Source organism: Plecotus auritus (assembly GCF_963455305.1).
Source record: "Plecotus auritus genome assembly, chromosome: 10".
In the NCBI taxonomy this organism is placed as follows: domain Eukaryota; kingdom Metazoa; phylum Chordata; class Mammalia; order Chiroptera; family Vespertilionidae; genus Plecotus; species Plecotus auritus.
This window is the reverse complement of record NC_137785.1, coordinates 8,709,996-8,728,480: the sequence shown is the minus strand read 5'-3', so window position 1 is coordinate 8,728,480 and position 18,485 is coordinate 8,709,996. Positions and strand designations below refer to the sequence as shown.

The window sequence follows — 18,485 nt, the reverse complement described above, 5'->3', positions numbered from 1 at the left end:
AGAGAGCTAGAAACATCGATGAGAGAGAAACATCGATCAGTTGCCTCTTGCACACCCCCTACTGGGGATGTGCCCGCAACCAGGGTACATGCCCTTGACCAGAATCAAACCTGGGACCCTTGAGTCCGCAGGCCGATGCTCTATCCACTGAGCCAAACCGGTTAGGGCTGTTTTTTGTTGTTTTTGTTTTTGTTTTTGCAAAACGCAAATTTTACCTTATTGAGCCTGTCTATTGTCTTATTGCATCAAGGATAACATATTTTTGGATTGTCAGGAAATTTCCGTTTTACAGACTCCTAAGGGCACAATCTCCAGCACAGAAGACCACAGAGCCCCAATTATTATTCTATTTTTTTAAATATATTTTATTAATTTTTACAGAGAGGAAGAGAGAGGAGAGGGATAGAGAGCTAGAAACATCGATCAGCTGCCTCCTGCACACCTCCTACTGGGGATGTGCCCGCAACCAAGGTACGTGCCCCTGACCGGAATTGAACCTGGGACCCTTCAGTCCGCAGGCCGACGCTCTATCCACTGAGCCAAACCGGTTTCGGCACCCAATTATTATTCTTATTGTGTTAAATATTAAGTGTAAACTATTCTGTAACAGTTAAAAAGAAGTTGGTGCCTATTTTTTTTTTTTTTTACTTTTTATCCAATCCCAGAGATTTCCCTTCTTAACTCTCCCTCCTAATTTATCATGTAACCCCTCATAACTTCTCCTTTGAGTCTAATGTCTAAAAAAAGTTGGAAAACTGCTATTCTCCCAACTCAGTCTATTATTATTTTGCTTCCTGGCAATGTCCCAGTCTTGGGTCAAATAAACTGAGAAAAATCCTCCACAGGTTTGGACATTTCTTACAAAAACACCAAAAGCAATAGTCTTATGTGAAGCAGGAGGAAGTTACATGGAGGCGTATCAGTATTTCTAGGGACACAACTGAGAGAAGACAGATTTATAAACTCAAATTTAGAGCAGATCCGGAACACAGCAAGCTAGTGCTTTCCCATTGCTTTCAGAGAATGGAAAAAAAAAAAAAAAAAAAAAAAAAAAGGTCAAGTCTCAGGTGACTTTGTTTTTATTGTTGTGTGTGTGTGCTTAATCCTCACAGAAGGATGTTTTTTCTTTCTTTTGTTTTTTACCCTCCCACGCCTTCCCTTCTGAGATTCTGCACTCCATTCCATGCTTCCATGTCTCTGAATTCATTCTATTCATCAGGTGTTTTTTGTTGTTGTTGTTAATTAGATTCCATATATAAATGAGATGAAGTGATACTTCTCTTTCTCTGACTGAGTTATTTCACTTAGCATGATGCTCTCCAGGTCCTTCCATGCTGCGTGAAAGGGTAAGAGATTATTCATTTTTACTGCTGCATAGTATTCCATGGTATAAATGTACCACAGTTTTCTATCCACTCATCTATTGTTGGGCAGTTGGGCAGTTTCCAGATCTTTGCTTTGAACAGAGGGGAGCATAATATCTATGTGATTGTTTCAGGTGTCTTAGGATATATTTCTAGGAGTAGAATCACTAAAATAAATGGCAGTTTGATATTAAATTTTTTGCAAAAACTCCAAACTGATTCCATAATGGCTGTACCAGTTTGCATTCCCACCAGCAGTGTACTAGGGTTTCCTTTTTTCCACATCCTCCCCAGCACTTGTCCTTTGTTGATTTGTTGATGGCAGCCATTCTGACAGTGGTGGGGTGATACCTAATTGTTGCTTTAATTTGCATCTCTCTGGTGATCAGTCACTTTGAGCATTTTTCACATGTGTCTTGGCCATCTTATCCACACTGCAGCCCAGGCAGAGCTGACACTTCGGATGGAATCAGAAGCAGATGCTCTTAAGTATGAGTGTCTGTTTATTGACATTAACCTTGTATAATGGATTCAGTGGAGGCAGGTTAGATCAAGTTAGAGACTTGAGCAACCTCTGCAAGCTACATTTGGCCTGAAGGAGACACAGCCAAAAGTCTTGAATGAAGAAACACTGCCTGCCATTCAGAAAGAGCAGGTCCTGTAGAAATATATGCAAATCCAGCCACGCAGGTGCCTCAGAAACAAACTTGCCCCAGACATCACCTCCCCTGAAGGCGCTAGAGGACTCTGAGTATACTTGGTGTGTTCTTGGGCTATTCGCCCCTAAATCCAGTCCTGGAGTAAACTGAGAAATACTGGATCCTTGTCTTGGAGCGTAGAAACTACATTACCCACAATGCCACGCACGGAATGCAACCAGTCTTAGCCAATGAGGGCTCAGAGAAGGCGTTTCCGTTTGGTCACTTTTGTAGGGCGAGACCGGTAGTTCTTGTGGCGGGATTTTTTCTTCTGATAATTTTTGTCTCAGGCGGTCAGGAGTTCCTGGGCTCTGAGTCCAGTGGAGAAGGCGGAGAGTGGTGTTCCCCGCCTCACAGCCCATGGTCGGAGCCACCAGTGGTGTCACAGCTCACACGTGGGATTGAAGCTCGCTCACCACCGGGTCTGGGACCGCCATTCCTGCAGTGGCTTCTTCTCCTGCAGCTTCCGCCCGGCTCGGCCCACAGAGTGCAATGGCGGCGCCCGCGCTGGGGAGCTTCACCGAGGTTAGTTCCTGTCCCCCAGGCCCTCACCGCCTCCTCACACCGAACACCAGCCTGGGGAGGGCGCCTGTCACGTCCGCCAGCTCAGTCTGCGTGGAGGACCGTGAGGAAGGCGGAGGGGAGAGAGGAGTGTTGTGGCTTCTGAGGCACAGCCAGTGCAGGGCAGAGAGGACAGGGGTGACTGCATCTGAGGTTCCCCTGAGGGTGTGGGCTGTGAGGATTGGCGGACAGATCAGAGGCTGCAGGGAGGACGTCACAGACTCATTGGGGCTTTCCCGGCTGTGGGGTCCATCAGAGGCCTAGGGTGGTCCTGGACCCGGCTGGAAGACAAACTCTCTACATGCCATGTGCCAAGTTCATGGGTGAGTCCAGCGAGATCCAGTGGCATTGGAGCAGGAAGGGGGCAGAGCTGAGGGAGTGAACCTGGGTCTGAAGATGGGAAGAGGTTAAAGATTACCCAGTGGTGTGCACATCTGGAGGAAGTGTGAGCTGATGGTCCCCGGGACCTGATGTGGGGACTTAAAGGCGAAGCATAAACCCAGGCTTGGCTTTGACTTGGAGGCATGATCTAGGAGACTGTGGTGGTATTGCTTGGCAGGAAGGCTGGGGCCCTGCAGGCATCGCCCAGACCTTCAATGGCATTGCTCTCTACCCTCCCCTCCCCCAACCCTTCCCACCTAGCCCTGCTGCTCTGCTGAGGGCAATCCCAGTGAGTAATGGGACTGGGATGAGAGAGCAACCTGCACTGGCATTAGGGCCTGGTGTCCACACTAACCGCGTGCCCTGGAGGAGGTTGAGTGGGGGGGGAAGGTGTGTAAGGAGTAGAATTACTGGTTCTCAGAGAGAGAGCACTGGTGTCAATCGTCTCCATTCTGACAGGTTGGCGTGACCTTTGAGGACATTGCCCTGTACTTCTCCAGGGAGGAATGGAGCCTCCTTGATGAGGGTCAGAGACAGCTGTACCTGAATGTGATGCTGGAGAACTTTGAACTTGTATCCTCGCTGGGTAAGACCCTCACTCTCACCAGTGACCTGGACTTGGCTTTGGGATTTCCCAGGCCCCATCTCCCAGGGTGTGCTGTGTGCTGTTTCCGCTGCTCCCTCTATTCCTGAAGTCCCAATTCTCCCCTCTGTACTACATTCACAGGGAAGGACTTGGGGTTGGTAGTGTTGCAGGAAGCCTGAGGTAGTGCTCAGCAAACTCATTAGTCAACAGAGCCAAATATCAACAGTACAACAATTGAAATTTCTTTTTTTTTTTTTAAATATATTTTATTTATTTTTTACAGAGAGGAAGGGAGAGGGTAGAGAGCTAGAAACATCGATGAGAGAGAAACATCAATCAGCCGCCTCCCGCACACGCCCCATCGGGGATGTGCCGCAACCAAGGCACATGCCCCTGACCAGAATCGAACCTGGGACCCCTCAGTCCGCAGGCCGACGCTCCATTCACTGAGCCAAACCGGTCAGGGCGAAATTTCTTTTGAGAGCCAAATTTTTTTAAACTTGAACTATATAGGTATGTACATCGTTATTAACTTAATTAGGGTATTCCTAAGCTGGCCTTTGCTAAAAACTCAAGGGGCTGCTCTAACCGGTTTGGCTCAGTGGATAGAGCATCGGCCTGCGGACTGAAAGGTCTCGGGTTCCATTCCTGTCAAGGGCATGGACCTGGGTTGCGGGCACATCCTCAGTAGGAGGTGTGCAGGAGGCAGCTGATCGATGTTTCTCTCCCATCAATGTTTCTAGCTCTCTATTTCTTCCTCTCCTCTCCGTGAACAATCAATAAAATATATTTAAAAAATAAAATAAAAATGAAAACTCAAGGGGCCAAAGAGCCGCATGTGGCTCGTGAGCTGCAGTTTGCCGACCACTGGCCTAAGGGATTCCACCTTGATTAGTGAGGAAAGCATCCCACATAATAAAAGTGTAATATGCACATCGACCGAACTGCAGAACAGCTGGTCAGTGGGGCAGGGCCAGTGAGCAGGTGTCGCCAGGCCAGCCTAGGTGTATGTCCGCGGGCAGAGGGAGGGGATGGCAATAGGGTGGTGGGGGTGGCAGCCTCCAGTGGCGGCAGGGCGATGGGGACTGGCGTCATCCCCTGATCACCCACCTGGTCGCCTCCCACAGTGGGAGGCCACCAATGGCGGTAGCGCAATTGGGGGTGGGGCCGGCCGCAAACTGCCTTCGCCATCCCAATTGGCCCGCCGGTCACCTCCCGCAGAGGGAGGCCATACTGCGGCTTAGGCCTGCTCCCGCTCCCCTAAGCCATCAGTAGGACATCCCCTGAGGACTCCCAGACTAAGAGGGGGCAGGCTGGGCTGAGGGACCCCCCCTCCCACCCCAGCGCACGAATTTTGTGCACTTGGCCTCTAGTTTTCTATATTCCTGCTGGTCGTTTGTACATAGTTTTTGAAGAATTGTTTCTACTTTCTTATCCTGTTTATTAACTGTATTTTTTGGTTAAAGATTCTTTTGACGACCTTGTACATATTATATATTGCTTATGACATACAGGAACACATATTGTTGCACGTGCTTAATTGTGCTTTGGAGATGCAGATATTGCTCCCCAACACCTGCTTTTCTACAAAGTCCATGTTTTTGGCAACCCTGCGTTCAGCATGTCTAGTGCCACCATTTTTCTAAGAAGCTCAGATGCTTGTTACTCGTGCTTAGAAATAAAGTATTTTTAATGAAATTCTATAGAGTTTGCCTTTTAGATAGTCATTGCATTGTTATTAGCCTGCAGTACAGTATTAACATACCTTTATTATTCCCGGGGAACTCCCATCCATTTGTGTGAATTTCTGTTTATATCGCAGTATTCTCTTTATTGTGCTGATCAAAACCGAATGCACAGTATCTCCAAGTGATTCCTTCATATGATTTGTGAGTATTTTCTCCGATCCTCTAGATTTCATTTTGTTTATTGCTGTTGTGCTGTGAAGAATCTTTTTTTCTTGCCAAAACTGGTTTGGCTCAGTGGATAGAGCGTCAGCCTGCGGACTGAAAGGTCCCAGGTTCGGTTCCGGTCAAGGGCATGTACCTTGGTTGCGGGCACGTCCCCAGTAGGGGGTGTGCAGGAGGCAGCTGATCGATGTTTCTCTCTCATCGATGTTTCTAGCTCTCTATCCCTCTCCCTTCCTCGCTGTAAAAAAATCAATAAAAAATATATTTAAAAAAAAAAAAAAGAATCTTTTTTCTTTATTTGTTGCAATCTGGACTAGTTCTTTTTTCTATTTTGTCTGGTGGTTGGTGTCACATTCAGAACATCCTGTCCAAAACAAATCTCCAAAACTTTTTCTCCAGGTTGTCCTGAGGAGTTTTCTTTGTTTTTTGATTTTTGTTGTTTTATTTTAATATATTTTATTGATTTTTTACAGAGAGGAAGGGAGAGAGATAGAGAGTTAAAAACATCAATGAGAGAGAAACATCAATCAGCTGCCTCCTGCACACCCCCCACTGGGGATGTGCCCGCAACCAAGGTACATGCCCCTGACCGGAATCGAACCTGGGACCCTTCAGTCTGCAGGCTGACGCTGTATCCACTGAGCCAAACCGGCCAGGGCAGTCCTGAGGAGTTTTAAGTTTCAGCGCCGACATTCAATTCTGTCCTGCAGGTTGAGTTACATTTTATCAGTGGTGTCCAGTATTGTTGTGTTTACATGTGAGTATTGATTTCAGCAGCACCATTCATTGCAGAAACTATCTTTCCCTTCTTCTGTGTCTTGCAGCTTTGTCAGAGATTACTTGAAAGGATGTGCCTGGGTTTATTTCTGTGTGTTCTGTTCTGTTCTGTTGATGTATGTGTCTGTGTTTCTCCAGCAACACACCGTTTGCTTGCTTTCTCTTGGTAATAAATTCCAGTCAGGAAGTGTGATGCCACCAGCTTTGTTCTCGCTCACAATTGTTTTTGCCATTTGAGTTTTTTACTTCCATACATTTCAAGTTTCTCTTTTCATTTCTTTGTAAAATGCCATAGGAATTACTCTCGGGATTGCATTTAATCTGTAGATTGCATTACCTACTATGGATATTTTCAAGTATTTCTTTTTAATTTTTTTTTATTTTTTAAAGTATTATATATTGTATTACATATGTCTCCTCTTTCCATCATTGACCACAAACGAGTGAGATCATGTGGTATTTATCTTTCTCTGACTGGCTGTTTCGCTTAGCATAATGCTCTCTAGGTCCGTCCATGCTGTTGCAAATGGTAAGAGTTCCTTTTTTTCAGCAGCATAGTATTCCATTGTGTAGAAGTACCACAGTTTTTTAATTCACTAATCTGCTGATGGGCACTTAAGCTTTTTCCAAATCTTAGCTATCGTAATTGTGCTGCTATGAAGATAGGGGTGTATATGTCCTTTCTGATTGGTGTTTCTGATTTCTTGGAGTATATTCCTAGAAGTGGGATTACTGGGTCAAATGGGAGTTCCATTTTTAATTTTTTTAAAAAAATATATTTAATTGATTTTTTACAGAGAGGAAGGAAGAGGGATAGTCAGAAACATCGATGAGAGAGAAACATCGATCAGCTGCCTCTTGCACACCTCCTACTGGGGATGTGCCCACAACCAAGTTACATGCCCTTGACCGGAATCGAACCTGGGACCTTTCAGTCCGCAGGCTGACGCTCTATCCACTGAGCCAAACCGGTTTTGGCCATTTTTAATTTTTAAAAAAATATATATTATTGATTTTTTCACAGGTAGGAAGGGAGAGGGATAGAGAGTTAGAAACATCGATCAGCTGTCTCCTGCAGACTCCCCACTGGGGATGTGCCCGCAACCAAGGTACATGCCCTTGACCGGAATCGAACCTGGGACCCTTGAGTCTGCAGGCGGACACTTGATCCACTGAGCCAAACTGGTTAGGGCCCATTTTTATTTTTTTGAGGAAACTTCATACTATTTTCCACTGTGTCTGCACCAGTCTGCATTCTCACCTGCCCTACACAAGGGTCCCTTTTTCTCCACATCTTCTCAAGCACTTGGTTGTCGATTTGTTGATGATAGCCATCCTGACAGGTGTGAGATGGTATCTCATTGTCTTTTTGATTTGCATCTCTCAGATGATTAGTGACTTTGAGCATGTTTTCATATGTCTCTTGACCTTCTCTGTGTCCTCTTTAAAAAAGTGTCTTTTTTTTTGCCCTGACCGGTTTGTCTCAGTGGATAGAGCGTCGGCCTGCGGACTGAAGGGTCCCGGGTTCGATTCCGGTTAAGGGCATGTACCTGGGTTGCAGGCACATCCCCAATGGGAGGTGTGCAGGAGGCAGCTGATCGATGTTTCTCTCTCATCGATGTTTCTAACTATCTATCCCCTCCCTTTCCTCTCTGTAAGAAATCAATAAAATATTTAAAAAAAACAAGTGTCTTTTAGGTCCTTTCTCCATTTATTTATTGGATTGTTTATCTTCCTTTTGATAAGATGTATGAGTTCCCTGTAAATTTTGGAGAGTAAACCTGTATCTGATATAACATTGGCAAATATGTTCTCCCATGCAGTGGGCTTTCTTTTTGTTTTGTTGATGGTTTGTTTTGCTGTGCAGAAGCTTTTTATTTTGATGTAGTGCCATTTGTTTATTTTTTTCTCAGTTTTTATTGCCCTTGGAGCTGTGTTGGTAAAGATATTGTTACGACATATGTGTGATATTTTGCTGCCTGTGGATTCTTCTAAGATTTTTATGTTTTCCACTCTTACATTTAAGTCCTTTATCCATTTTTAGTCTATTTTTGTGTATGGAATAAGTTGGTGGTCTAGTTTCTTTTTATGCATGTATCCAATTTTCACACCATTTATTGAAGAGACGGTCTTGACTCCATTGTATGCCGTTGCCTCCTCTGTCAAATATTGAGCGTAATGGCTTGGGCCGATGTCTGGGTTGTGTGTTCTGTTGCATTGTTCTATATGTCTGTTGTTGTGCCAGTACCAGGCATTTTTGTACTATCGGTTGGTATCTGGTATAGTGATCCCTCCAACTTTGTTCTTCTTTCTCAACATTGCTGTGGCTCTTAGTTTTGTGGGTGTTTTTTTTTTTCTTTTATTCCATTTGAATTTTTGGAGAATTTATTATAGGTCTGTGAAATATGCCGTTGGCATCTTAATGGGGATTGCATGGACTCTATAGATTGCTTTGGGTAGTGTGGACATTTTAATGATGTTGATTCTACCAATCCATGAACATGGTATATTCTTCCATTTGTTTATGTCTTCTTCTGTCCCTTTTTTCAACTTCCTGTAGATTTCGAGTACAGGCCTTTGACCTCCTTAGTTAAGTTTACTCCTAGGTATCCTAATATTTTTGTTGCAATGGTAGATCGGATTGTGTTTGTTAGTCTTTCTGTGAGTTCATTGTTGGTGGATAAAAGAGCCATAGATTTCTGGTTGTTAATTTTGTATGCTGTTACATTGCAGAATGCATTTATTATATTTAGTACTTTTTTAAAAAATATATTTTATTTTATTTTTTTTTACAGAGAGGAATGGAGAGGGATAGAGAGTTAGAAACATCGAGGAGAGAAAAGCATCAATCAGCTGCCTCCTCCATGCCCCCTACTGGGGATGTGCCCGCAACCAAGGCTCATGCCTTTGACCGGAATCCAATCTGCGACCCCTCATTCCACAGGCCGACATTCTATCCACTGAGCCAAACCGGTCAGAGCTTTAGTACTTTTTTGATGGAGTCTTTAGGGTTTTCTATGTACAATATCATGTCATCTGTGAATAACGATAGTTTTACTTCTTCCTTTCCAATTTGAACCCCAAACTGCACTGGTGTTTACAGCCATAGTTCTTACAGTCAGTAGGGACTTCTTTTCCCACCTCTGGGACTTGGACCCCTTGCTCCTCCAGGTGACCTCTGCAGAGACTATCTCCCTACCAATTAGAAAAGTGGCCCACATGGGTACAGCACCAGCACCTGCTGTACCTGTTTACCTCCTATTAGTCTCAGTGTGCTTTCTTCTTTACTTCTCTAGTCGTAACTCTTCCATTCAGCCAGCTTTCCAGCATTTCTGGCTGATGGTTGTTCTGTGTTTTGGTTGTAATTTTCATGTGGTTGTGGGAGGCAGCGAGTATAGGCCTTTGCCTATACTGCCATCTTGGATCTCTTCTCCAGTAACTTTTCTGAATTCAATTCTTTATTCTTCTTTTATCTTCACCTGAATAGTGAGAATATTTTTTCCATTGATGTTTTTTTCTTAGAGAGAGAGAGTAAGGGAAAGGGAGATAGAGGAGAGGCAGAGAGAGGAGAGAGAGAGGGAGGGGGGAGAGAGAGAGAGAGAGAAACATCAATTGGTTGCCTCCCACATGTGTCCCCACTAAGAGGGGGGATTGAATCTGAAACCCACGTACCTGCCCCTTACTGGGATTGAACCCATGACCTTCCAGTGTACAGGCAGGCACTCTCAGCACTGACTGACACGGGCCTGGGCTATTTATTGTTTAAATTATTTGTTTATTCATTTTTAAAAGATATTTTATTGATTTCAGAGAGGAAGAGAACGAGAGCGATAGAAACATTGTTGTAGCGTTCCCCGTGAATTTCACAAAGGACACCCAAGGAGTCGAATTAAGGAGTCATTTATTTAAAAGCCTGCGGCTACCTGGGGGCCTTAACACTCCAAATCTCGCATCCCCAAATGGAAATAACAGTAGGCTTATAAAGGCAAAAAATCACAAAGGCAGCAATTACATCCCTAGGTTTAGAATGAGGAACTGGTTTGCGAAAGCAGTTTGTTACAGAAGCTAAATTGAGCAAGTTAGTTATCTACAAAGATTAATTATAGTTTTGGGTCTTGGAGCCACTGAGTCAACGGAAAACATTTTCTGGAGCCATTGAAGCAATTAAAGCAAATTTGCTGTTCTGGTTCCCAGGTGCAGAAGAATGTCTTCTGAAAGACCACAATCAATGTTGTATACAATCGATTGGGTTCATTTATATAAGTTCAAGAGATCAAAATAACTTCTCTATTAGTTTAGCAAGCAAATAATTACAGAAGCCAGAATAGCAGGGTTAAAATTTAAACAGCAGTCTTTACCCCAGATGAATGCTACTATGCCTCAACATGAATAATAAGAGAGAGTCATTGATCAGCTGCTTCCTGCACCTCCCCCCCCCCCCCCCCCCCGAAGATTGGGCTGGCAACCTGTGCGTGTCCTCTGACAAGAAAGGGAATTGTGATCTCCTAGGTCATGGGTCAATGCGCAATCAGTGATCCGTACTGGGCAGCCTCTATTTATTGATTTTAGAGACAGGAAGGGAGACAGAGAAAGAGAGGGAAACATTGATCTGCTGTTCTACCCATCTAAGCATTTATTGGCTGTCCCCTACATGTGCCCGGATGGGGGATCAAACCCACAACTATGTTGCATCAGGACCACACACTCAACAAGTGAGCTACCTGGCCAGGGCTCTGAATTTGTTTATTAATTTCAGAAGCTCATATGGGATCTTGACAAATTACTCTATGGACGGTCATGTCATCTCCTAACATCAACATCTCTTATGATGCTTTGTGGTTCATAGTGTCAGGTGTAACGTCTTATCTTTCATTTGTTTTTTCATTTGGTTGAGGCTTGTTTTTGTTTGTTTGTTTTTGGTTTTTACTGTAGTCTAGTTCAAGGTTTGCCAATTGTTGTATTTTTTGAAAAGTACCTGTTAGGTATTCTTTCACTTTGTCTTATCTCTCCTTTATTGATGCTTGTTCAAATATTTGTTTCCTTCCTTTGCAACCTTTGGGTTTACTTGTTTTGTTTCTAGATTCCTGAGATGGCAGGTTAGATTTTTTGAGATCTGTTTTTGTAATGTAGGCATTTTTCCCTATAAAATGTCCTCTTAGAAATGCATTTTCTGAACTTAATACATGATTTTTGATAGGTTTTCTTTTTATTTACTTTGTCTTTGGGTTTTTTGCGTTCTGTTTTGTGTTTGGCTATCTTGATTTTTTAAAAAAATATATTTTAATGATTTTTTACAGAGAGGAAGGGAGAGGGATAGAGAGGTAGAATCATTGATGAGAGAGAGAAACATCGATCAGCCGCCTCCTGCACACCTCCTACTGGGGATGTGCCCGCAACCAAGGTACATGGCCTTGACCAGAATCGAACCTGGGACTTTTCAGTCCGCAGGCCAATGCTCTATCCACTGAGCCAAACCAAACCAGTTAGGGCAATCTTGATATTCTTATCTATTTATTTATTATTGGTTTAAGATAGAGAGGAAGAGAGATTGGGGAAGAGAGAGAGAGAGAGAGAGAGAGAGAGAGAGAGAGAGAGATATCAGTGTAAGGGAGAAACATCAATCGGCTCCTGTCCGCACACAAGCTGACTGGAAATGGAACCAACATACTGATATGTGCCTTGCCTGGGAATTGAATCCTTGACGCTTTGGTACACAGGACAATGCTCCAACCAACTGAGCCATTTTGGCCAAGGCATGCTGTGGATTTTAAACACAAGAATTTCTAGTATTTTTTGAAGAACAGGCCACGAGGGTCAATGATAGCAGAAGAACAGTGGCTGCTGGAGGTAACTCTGACATTTTTAAAGAAATATATGTTATTGATTTTTTACAGAGAGGAAGGGAGAGGGAGAGAGATTAGAAACATCAATCAGCTGCCTCCTGCACACCCCTACTGGCAATGTGCCCACAACCAAGGTACATGCTGTTGACCAGAATCAAACCTGGGACCCTTGAGTCCGCAGGCCGACGCTCTATCCACTGAGCCAAACCGGTTAGGGCTAACCTTTTTTTGACTGTAGGTATCTTCAAATGTGTTTTTTCACCCAGTCTTTTTCAGTCATCCGTCCTGTACAGTTCTCCTTTATTGTGTCTTTAATACTGTTTGTCTTCAAGGTACTCTTATCTCCATTTCCTATGAGGGCTTTGTTCATGGATAGCTGTCTACTTACACTGGGGTGGAGGGAGATGCTCATATCTCTGATTCTGCCATGTTGCTGATGTCACTCACATAGGTCTTTTGTCTGTGATCTCATTTGTCCTTTGTTGTTCTATCACAGTGTTGACCACCCAACTTTTCTGTTTTTCTTTGAAGATTTGCATCATTTATCCCATGCAATGGCTCAAATGGGATTTAAGTGGAAGAATCATTTGTGTATCATAGAAGAAACAAAACTTTATGAATGACACAGTGGTCCCACAGGCGGTTTTACCTTGGTGAAAGGTCATTGGGGAGGAATTCACGGCTGGCCTTGATTACATTCATAGCTAGAAACCCAGTGTTTTATTACAGTTGCCCATTCCTCACCCAGTTTTGCTTATTTGTGCTTGTTGTTGATACTTTGCCCACTACTCAGTTCTAATTGTGATCATTTCTACTCAGATTCCCAGCTCACGGATAACCTTAACCTCTCTGGACTTTACACCTCTGCCTCTTTCACAGGTCTCTCTTTACTACACTCCAACGTGGGTCCATGCCTGCAGCACCTTGGAGTGCACACGTGTTATTGTATTGACATTGTATATCCTTTGCTCTAATGGCTTTTGAGCAGCTTTAAATTATTCTACACAGACTCCCATGGTCAGAATGTCAGGTCCTAAAGGAAGCCGTCTGCGTAAGAACAATGAGTAGAGCCTTCCTCTCTTCTTTGTGCTTCTGTCCCTCTCTTGGTGAGATTTTCTTCATCAACTGATTTGGGGCCACGTTATTTATAACAGGAATTTCCTCAGTGTCTCACTCACTCACCTTGAAAATCTTTCTATGGAAGCATGCCTAGTCATGACAAATATACATTTGTGGTGAAAATATTCTGTTTTTATAAGGGTAACATGTACCTCACCAGCATTTCCTTTTGTACAGGTTGCTGCTGTGGAGCAGAGAATGTGGAGGCACCAACAGAACAGAAGGTTTCTGTAAGAGTGTCACAGGCAAGGAATCCCAAGGTAGCCTTGTCTTCCCAGAAGAGCCACCCCTGTGAGAGTTGTGGGCTCGTCTTGGGAAATATTTTCCAAGTTATGGAGCTGCAGGGAACACAACATGGACAGATACTGTTGAGGTGTGGGGCATGTGCAAAACAGTTTTATTTCAGTGCAGTATTTCACCAACAGCATGTGAGAGAGAAGACTTTCATGAGAGGTGTGGAAAGGAACTCTCTTGGAAACAGCTGCAATTTCATTGTGTCCCAGAATCATTTCCCATGTGGGGAGGTTGGACACGGTGTTCTTACCAAGTCAGGACATCTCCACCTAAAGGCTACTCAGACCAGGGATAATCCAAATGCTATTTTGACACGTGGGATGACATTTCAAAGGAGAAAAAATTATTGCAACAGTAAAGAATGTAAGGAAGACATTAGTTGCACCCACATGTTAATTCAGGAAAAGGGTGTCCATGTTGGAAGTAGGTGTTTTGTGTGCTCTCCATGTGGGAAATCTTTTACAACTAATTCTCGCCTACACAATCATCAGAGAATTCATACAGGAGAAAACCTTTATAAATGCAGTGAATGTGGAAAATGTTTTACAAGTAGCAATGGTCACCAATATCATCAGAGAGTGCACACTGGAGCAAGACCTTATCACTGCAGTGAATGTGGGAAATCTTTTACAACTAACTCTAATCTTCATAATCATCAGAGAGTTCATACAGGAGAAAAACCTTACAAATGCAGTGAATGTGGAAAATCATTTACAACTAATTATCACCTTCATAATCATCAAAGAATTCATACAGGAGAAAAACCTTATCAATGCAGTGAATGTGGGAAAACTTTTACACAAGCCGGTGGTCTCCAATATCATCAGAGAATTCACACAGGAGAAAAGCCTTATCAATGCAATGAATGTGGGAAATCTTTTACCAATAACACCCACCTTCGTATTCATCAGAGAGTTCACACTGGAGAAAAGCCTTATAAATGCAATGAATGTGAGAAATCTTTTACCACTAAGTCCAACCTTCGTAGTCATCAGAGAGTTCACACAGGAGAAACGCCTTATCAATGTAGTGAATGTGGAAAATCATTTACAACTAACTCTCACCTTCATAATCATGACAGCGTTCATACAGGAGAAAAGCCTTATAAATTCAATGAATGTGGTAAGTCTTTTGTAAGGAGCATTGGTTTCCAATATCATCAGAGAATTCACACAGGAGAAACGCCTTATCAATGCAGGGAATGTGGGAAAACTTTTACTTGTAGGAGAAACCTTCGTCATCATATGAGAACACACACGGGAGAAAATTTTTATAAATGCAGTGAATGTGGAAAGTCGTTTAAAACTACCACTGGTTTCCAATATCATCAGAGAGTTCACACTGGAGAAAAACCTTATAAATGCAGTGAATGTGGGAAATCTTTTACCTGGGATACTTCTCTTCATCACCATGAGAGAAATCACACTGGAGAAAAGCCTTATAAATGCAGTGAATGTGGAAAATGTTTTACAATTAACTCTAACCTTCATAAACATCAGAGAATTCACACTGGAGAAAAGCCTTATAAATGCAGTGAATGTGGGAAATCTTTTACCACTAAGACCCACCTTCGTAGTCATCAGGGAGTTCATACAGGAGAAAAGGCTTACAAATGCAGTGAATGTGGGAAATCTTTTACCTGGTTTACTGCCCTTCGTACTCATCAGAGAGTTCACACTGGAGAAAAGCCTTACAAATGCAGAGAATGTGGAAAATGTTTTACAATTAACTCTAACCTTCATAAACATCAGAGAATTCACACTGGAGAAAAGCCTTACAAATGTAGTGAATGTGGGAAATCTTTTACCGCTAGCGCTCACCTTCAATATCATCAGAGAATTCACACTGGAGAAAAGCCTTATAAATGCAGTGAATGTGGGAAATATTTTAGAAGTAGCAATAGTCTTCAATATCATGAGAGAGTTCACACTGGAGAAAGCCATTATGAGTGCAATTAATGTGAGTTATCTCTCTGCCAAATTTGTAAATTCACTGTGCACAAAGGGTCGAAATGTGAAAAATTTCTTAGATGTGTAGGAAATGTTTCTTAATTAGGACTTAACAAATGTTTAAGAAAATATGTGAAGTCTCAGTCTGAATTATATCTCATACATTTAATCACCTACATTAGGCTTTTTCCTAAGACTTCTTTAATTTTGGGTGTTCTATTGACTGCAGGGGTTAGTTTATAAGGAGATATGGCCTCTCCAAGCATGATGATGTGAAAAAGTTTTATGTCGTCTCAAACATTTTTGCCCTTGGGGAAGACTGGTGGAGAAATTAGCTCAGCATTTTTTGCCAAATTTACATTGCTGCCCATAATTTTCCTAGGACACACTGTGGACTCTAGTCCTCATGTGAAGATGGATGCTTTGAGAAACAGATATCACTCCAAAGAGGGGATAGCTGTGACAACCTCAAGCATGACTGGGAGCAGCGTGAATTTTTTTCTTGTTTTCAAGGGATGCTAAGACATTTGAAGGAAACCTCCTGCCCAGGTCTTGCACAGGGCCATGTGCCCTAATGACTTCAGTTCTATGGGTGATGGTCACTGGTTATAGGACCACTGAACTAATTGTTGTTGGACTTGACTGCAACCCATTAGATGGAATCGTCTTCATTGAAACTTGCACCCAGAAATAATTTTGACAAAACGTCCACAGGAACAGTGTGTACACAGATCTGAGGGACTCCACACATGTTTATCTTCTGTGGACACAGTCATTGTCATTGAATATAATCAAGAGGTTTTGTGGCTTCCTGTATCCACTCAGATGTTCACTTCAGAGCCTGGCAGAAAAGGAAGGACAAAGGCATAGGGTGTCTGTAGTCCAGGGATGTGACCCAGCCAGCATTCTTGTTGATTTGGGTGAAAGTTCTTCATTGTTTCTTAATTTTCTATCACTGAGGCGAAACTCTCTACCAGAGGCATAAGAAGGTGGATTGAATATAGATTTGCCAAACCTATTTTTCCAATATATTTGAACTTATACATTTTTAAATTTTCAACCATTTTTACAAGCTATAGTGAATAAAATAAAATTTTAGGTAGTATTTCGTAAATTTCATGTGTGCATGAAACTGAAATCATCATTATAGTCATAATACTGACTATATCTGTCACTGTATAATTGCTTCATGACCTTTTTCAATCTATCCTTGTTCTTCACAGCTTTCCGAATAACCATTGATTTACATTTCATTTTAATGGAGAACTTTACTTTTTCTAAATATTTTTTGCTTTAATTTATGTCTCATAAATACTTAGAGTTTCATTAAAGATATATTAACTCATCTTTTTTTCTGATAAATATTCTTGTCTTTGAATATATCACCAATAGCTTATCCATTTTTATGAATATTTGGTTATTTGTAATAAATTTGGTATAAACATTTCTGTATAATTCTTTATGTGGTTATAAATTTTATTTACCTTTGTCAAAAATTGACTGAATAATCTGAGTCGTTGAGTATTTGAATGTTTAAATTTTAAAAAACTAGCATATTGTGGTCTAAATTGAATATATCATCATGGATGTTGTGGTTCAGTTGGTTCTGTGTGATCCCATGTACAGGATTGCTGGTTGAATTGCTTGGCGTGTGTCTGGGTTGTGGGCTAGCTTTCCAGAATGGGGTGTGCAGGAGGTGGCTTGTCTATGATGCCCTCTTGCATTGTGTTTCTCTCCCTCACCCTTCTGGTCTCTCCAAAAATTAATAAAATTGCCCGTCTGGCATGGCTCAGTCATTGAGCTTTGATCTATAAAGCCAGTCGTTATGGGTCGATTCCAGGACAGGTTACATTCCCGAGTTGCCGGTTCAAATCCAATGCGGAGGGTGCAGGAGGCAGCCAATCAGTGATTCTCTCTCATGATTGGTGTTTATATCTCTCCTTTCCTTTATGAAGTTAATGAATATGTATTTTAAAAATCAATAAACTATTCCTTCAAAATAAAAATAAGCTGATTTTACCTTTTGACGTTTTTTCACCAGTGTGTTGGGTATTCACATGCTCCACATCATAGAGCAGCGGTCTCCAACTAATGGTCCACAAACCACTGGTTGTCCGTGAGTCCGAAAGTTTGGCAACCGGTATCCTAGATTATATATATATGTAAAATCTTTATTGATTTCAGAGAGGAAGGAAGAGGGAGAGAGAAATAGAAACATGAATGATGAGAGAGAATCACTGATTGGCAGCCTCCTGTACCCCCTCTACTGGGGATCAAGCCCTCAACCTGGGCACATGGCCTTGGCTGGAATCAAACCAGGGAACCTTCAGTCTACAGGCTGACACTCTATCCACTGAGCCAAACTGGCTAGGGCCTAGATAATGTGGGGGTTTTTTAATGTTTTTTTTTAATTGATTTTGTACAGTGAGGACGGGAGAGGGATAGAGAGTTGGAAACATCGATAAGAGAGAAACATCGATCAGCTGCCTCCTGCTCACTCCCCACTAGGTATGTGCCTGCAACCAAGGTACATGCCCTTGACCGGAATAGAACCTGGGACTCTTGAGTCTGCAGGTCGACGCTCTATCCGCTGAGCCAAACCAGTTAGGGCTCTAGATAATATTTTGTTTGGTCAATCATTCTTTATTTAAAAACTAGTGGCCTGGTGCACGAATTTGTGCCCGTTGAAAGGAAATTAATTAGAAGAAATATTTTGATACTGCTGTTCACCCTTTCTCTATAATAGAAGTGTCAGAGTTGAAAGAAAATTAGTAAAGTGTACTAATATAGTACTAATAATGAAAATAATATAGATATTGATCATTAAATAAACAATAACAATATGATATAATAACAAAGACAGAATGTAACAAGAACAAAAACATGATATAAAAACAATATTGATAAAAAAACAATGACTGATAAATTGATTAAACCTACTCTAACATTGAGGCTAGTGTCAGATGGGGACAAATCAATTCCTGGAATCAGAAAAACCTCTCC

General features: G+C 42.3%; 1 protein-coding gene across 1 annotated transcript; it reads left to right on the top strand.

Moving 5' to 3' along the window:
• The first annotated feature begins 2,272 nt into the window (after window positions 1-2,272).
• LOC308235008 (uncharacterized protein) lies at window positions 2,273-17,500 on the top strand. The gene is made up of 3 exons (XM_080643596.1): window positions 2,273-2,587; window positions 3,464-3,590; window positions 13,417-17,500. The coding sequence occupies exons 1-3, from the start codon at window positions 2,555-2,557 to the stop codon at window positions 15,489-15,491; spliced, it is 2,235 nt and encodes a 744-aa protein (XP_080499722.1). The 5' UTR covers window positions 2,273-2,554; the 3' UTR covers window positions 15,492-17,500.
• Window positions 17,501-18,485: the final 985 nt, after the last annotated feature.

What these genes read in the sequence shown, in the direction of transcription:
- LOC308235008 (XM_080643596.1), top strand. Translation starts at nt 2,555, where the DNA reads ATGGCGGCGCCCGCGCTGGGGAGCTTCACCGAG. An exon ending in CGCTGGGGAGCTTCACCGAG is followed by an intron (nt 2,588 to 3,463) that starts GTTAGTTCCTGT and finishes CCATTCTGACAG; the next exon opens with GTTGGCGTGACCTTTGAGGA. An exon ending in TGAACTTGTATCCTCGCTGG is followed by an intron (nt 3,591 to 13,416) that starts GTAAGACCCTCA and finishes CCTTTTGTACAG; the next exon opens with GTTGCTGCTGTGGAGCAGAG.